Here is a 4,820-nt window from a genome sequence, read left to right on the forward strand (position 1 = left end):
AAAAGTAACAGTCACCGTAAAATAGGTATATGTGGAAGGGTCGAATGTGTCAATGAAATCCATGCACCTTGGAAGGATAAAGTAGGCATCAAGTATGGTCTTGTGGCTCGAAAAATTGGTGGTTCGTATTATGCTTCAAGTGTTCCTTATAATAGGATAATAGGATCCAATTTTAGTGTTTACCGAATAGGGTCAAACACAACGAATGATAATTCATACGTGTGTTGAAAAAGCCAGTTTTACTATATAAAGTTCGTGACAGTGTGATGAACCCTTTCATCTCTGAAGACACTTAATTTTAAATCACCTATTAAAACTAAGTTCATTGCGACTTGAATAACAAATAAAATTTAATAGTTAAAAGTATTAAGTTGTGAGTTTTAGAAAGTTAAAGTTGTAAAAAGTTAGTTTAAAACTTGTTTTACTTATTCTGACATCATTTTAAAAATTCCTTTTTAAAAGGTTGGGTATTGGATTGGTATGTTATAATGATTATAAAATTAAAGCAACCACATTAGAAAAATAAATATGTAATCATAAGGCCATAGTTGTTTGATGTTGCTAGAGCCAAGTAGCAAGACCAAACTGGGTCACGGGGTCAGAACACACAAACAACCAACCATAAGGATGGACTTGAGTGCATCGTGTTGCCTTGAGCAACACCCACTTACTTCAGGATTCTCGTTTTGTCTTCGGGTTTTTGATATTACAATATTTACATACATATATATATATATATAATGAAACCCAAATCTATTATAGCTTTAAGCCATCAAAATGGGCCAAAACCATAAAATCAAAAACTAAAACAAAAATAAACACAAAAACAACACAACCACAAGGTCGAGTAAGATTTACATATTCAACACAATCAAATTAAACTAGGCAATCTTTTAGTCAAATAAAATAAAAACTTTTTGACCAAATAACTTGTTGCCCTAAAATAATCAAGATCAGAACCTTTATATAACTTAAAGTTTATGATCTATAAACGGTTCAAAAGATCGGTTCTAATTTGCATATTGTAAGTGTGGTTCTGGTACCACTGTTTGGATTTTCAGTGGTATTAGATTTTACTTTTTATTAAAAACAGGTTTGATACATTTTACTAATTAGATCTATAATTAATAAACGAACCGGAATAATATATCAAATTAGGACCAAAACATACCCGAATAGGGCCATGGTTACCAAAACATACCCGGACCGAGGTTCAACAAACGAGTGCTAGAACACGAACACAGACGGAAGGGGCTCACAGAGGTGGCCGTTTGGCGCCGGTAGAAGGCGGCATCGGCGGTCTTTGCTTGGCTGGTCGGCAGCCACAAGGGGATGGGGGCAGCACTTGTGGGTGGTTGATTTAAATCCCGTTCCACAAGAATATATAATTGTTCTACACAATTACATATTACGTTCTGTAAATTGTTCCCAATCACCGGTTAATCAAGTTAACTGGATATAATGTTCGGTACCCAAATTGTAACTCTTACAGGTCATAGCTTAGTCAATAGCGTTGATTTATCAAATATATCTAAATCCAACACGAGTATTGAAAAATTTGATACAAGTTCAATATATCACTTTTAGAATAACATTGCAAAGTGCATATTTATTTCATAAGAGACATCTATCATCATATTAAAATCATATTGTTCAGAGGTCTATGATCAAACCAAATCATATTTTTCGTACTATTAATAAAAAATATTAGCGATTTAGTTTTAATCACTACCTTATAGTTATCAATATATGTATTTTATTTGGCTTGTCATGTTTGACAGAAAAACAACAAGGACAACCCCAAAATGTCACTTGAAGAAATTATTCATGCCACACAAAAATTCCATAATGACAATTGCATCGGAGGAGGAGGATTTGGAAGAGTCTATAAAGGAGACCTTCAAGATGGTGATGGATTTAAAACCATTGCTGCAAAGCGATTGGATACGAGGTTTGGTCAAGGTGAACAACAATTCTTGCGTGAGCTTCAAATTCTTTTGGATTATAAGCACGACAATGTCATTAGCCTTCTAGGCTACTGTAATGAAAATGATGAAAAAGTCATTATTTATGAGTATGCGTCTAGAGGAAGTCTTGATAGATATTTGAATGACGCTTCTCTTACATGGGTGAAACGACTTAATATATGCATTGATGTTGCAAGGGCGTTAGATTTCCTACATGGAGGAGTTGGAAAACAGGCAAAGGTGATACATAGGGATATTAAAAGTGCTAACATTCTACTAAATCATGATTGGAAAGCAAAACTTGCTGATTTTGGTCTGTCCTTAATAAGTCCATTAATTCAAGAAACGAGCTATGTCATTGATCATGCGTGGGGCACACCTGGATACTTGGACCCACTTTACAAAAAAACAGGATTCCTAACCATAGAATCTGATATTTATTCATTTGGCGTTGTTTTATTTGAAATTTTGTGTGGGAGATCGACATTTGCAATCCAAAAACATGAGGGCCACTATTTACCGGAGTTCATTAAAAACATATTTATAGCAGGGAAGCATGATGAGGTGGTGTTCAAAAAAATAAGAAAACAAATCGTAACGAAATCATTGACTACATTTCAAGAGATTTCCTACCAATGCTTACATAACGAAAGGGAAAAACGGCCGACCGCTAAAGAAATTTTAAGGGAACTTCAGAAGGCACTTGAGTTTCAAGTAAGTAATTCTCATAGTCTAGCGAAAGCTGGGATCCTTTATATGCAATAATATATACCTAAACTTAACATCTTTTCAAGATTTGGCCCAGATTCAGATTTTCCAAAAACTAAAGGCATGATAAAGAATGAGTTGTACGTAGCAATGTAAATGTCCAGGGATATATGGATATCAACTATTTATTTGTGTGAGATTTTTGTTTTGTAATCATGTCAGATTTACTCATGCTTTCTAGGTACAGTCCATGGATAAAGATGAGGAAGGATGTAGGGGACCAGATTATGCCACTCCGATTGAAACAGTTGGGGACATACAACACTTGTCCAACAAATATTCTGAAACTGGAAAGCAAGTTCAAGATCCAGAGCTATATAAGCACATAGAGCAGGATCCTGTTTCTCCCACAAATCATAAAGCCACAATTATCCATCCGGGAAGCAAGCAGAGGGTTCTAGACCACCTGAAACAGGAGGTGACACTCGGAGAGAATCAGGTAAAACTGCTCAAGGAGGAGTTGAAGAAGGTGGAGATGGCAAACAAGTCACGTTTGGCCCTCATTCGAGCATTGGAAGAAGAAGAAGAAGAAGAAGAAGAAGAAGAAGAAGAAGAAGAAGAAGAAGAAGATGATGATAATAATGATCAAGTTTGGTATGATGCTGGTGATGATTATCTTCTGGCATAAGTTTAGTAGTTTTTTTTATATGAGGCGTTCGTTGACTGATTCGGTACTTAAATTGTTTTATTTTGCTCCTTCTCCCTGTAAATCCTAACTTTATGTCTAGAGTTCAAAATAATAACATATTGATAGATTTGTAGGTTTTTTCAACTATGTTAAAGCTTATTAGGTAAAATATACCAATTACTGGTTGATTATAAATAGGATACATAATTTCATTATTTTTCTCTTTATTATCCTCATTCTTTACAAAGACATATAGTAATTCATAATACATAATGCCTTAGAAGGTTTTTGTTAATCTATTTAGTTCATAGGAACCAACTAGTTGTGCGTAAATGTGATTTAATTATGTATTAAATCAAATGAAGACATGCGGGTGTAATTTTAATAGGATGAGTGCCTTAGAAGGTTTTCGTTAATCTATATAGTTCACGGTGAATGCGGATTTTTCAGTGGATAGGCACATTTTCCATCTTTTTAACTTCACTCTTTCGTAAGAAGCCAAGATCAAGGTGGTGCTTGTAGGTGGTTTAGCGTGGTTGAGGAAGTAGGGTAAGCATGGATGAATCAAGGTACTCACCCAAGAATGATGAACCAACCAAGTATGCTAAGTTTCTTATTTGTTTATTGACTTTAACAGTGGCGAAGCTTGAGATTTCCGACCAGGGGGTCGAAAAAGTATATATCTAAAAAAAATTATAAAACCGGGGGGTCGAAAACGTATATACCTAAGAAATTCTATACGAAAACTACATACCTTATATTATATCTTGGATTTTATAAATTCAGTTTGTTTTTCAATATCTTTTAAAACTCATTTTCTAAATGCTTTAAATCAAATACGCCCACTACATCACTTATATTATATATTGGATTTTATAAATTCCTTAAAGTTATTCTTTTACTTCTTTTTAAAACTACAAATTACGTCGATTTTTTTGGTTATATAGGATAATAAGATTAAGGATTGGGATGAAGATAAGAACTGTGTACCGTGTATCGGCCAATATTATCTAGTGCTGGATGATGCAGGTGGCAGTTGGTGCCAACATTATTTGCAGTTGACTCATTTGCAATATGTTGGGTGTTCTTGTATGGGGGCTGTTTATACTGAATCGGGTGTTACTGAATTTTTTTTGGGAAAATGATGGCAATTGGATAGTCTTGACAGCCTGCAACTCATTATTTTGTGGAGAAAATATGGCCAAATTTTGATAAAGGTCAAAGCTGGTCAAAGTAGCATAATGATTGTGAATGACCATATGTTGTTGATTAACAGGGCTGCAAAAGTGGGTTGCGACACAGGTTGTTGTCTGTTTACCTGCCGTTTGTTTGTAATTTGTTGTTTTCGCATTTTATATATATAATTAAACAAGAAAGTTTCAAAAAGAAAATAATCTTTTTCTGGGAAAAAAAATCAAAGAAGGTCAAAGTCAGCATTTTGGGCTTAGTCTTAATGT

The 4,820-nt window shown here is 34.4% G+C and overlaps 1 protein-coding gene across 1 annotated transcript; it reads left to right on the forward strand.

The window, feature by feature from the left end:
- Positions 1–1,805: 1,805 nt before the first annotated feature.
- On the forward strand, positions 1,806–3,513 carry LOC118486504 (probable serine/threonine-protein kinase PBL28). The gene is made up of 2 exons (XM_035982990.1): positions 1,806–2,681; positions 2,917–3,513. The coding sequence occupies exons 1-2, from the start codon at positions 1,806–1,808 to the stop codon at positions 3,361–3,363; spliced, it is 1,323 nt and encodes a 440-aa protein (XP_035838883.1). The 3' UTR covers positions 3,364–3,513.
- The last annotated feature ends 1,307 nt before the right edge of the window (positions 3,514–4,820 follow it).

This window comes from Helianthus annuus, chromosome 14 (assembly GCF_002127325.2).
Source record: "Helianthus annuus cultivar XRQ/B chromosome 14, HanXRQr2.0-SUNRISE, whole genome shotgun sequence".
Classification (NCBI taxonomy): Eukaryota; Viridiplantae; Streptophyta; class Magnoliopsida; order Asterales; family Asteraceae; genus Helianthus; species Helianthus annuus.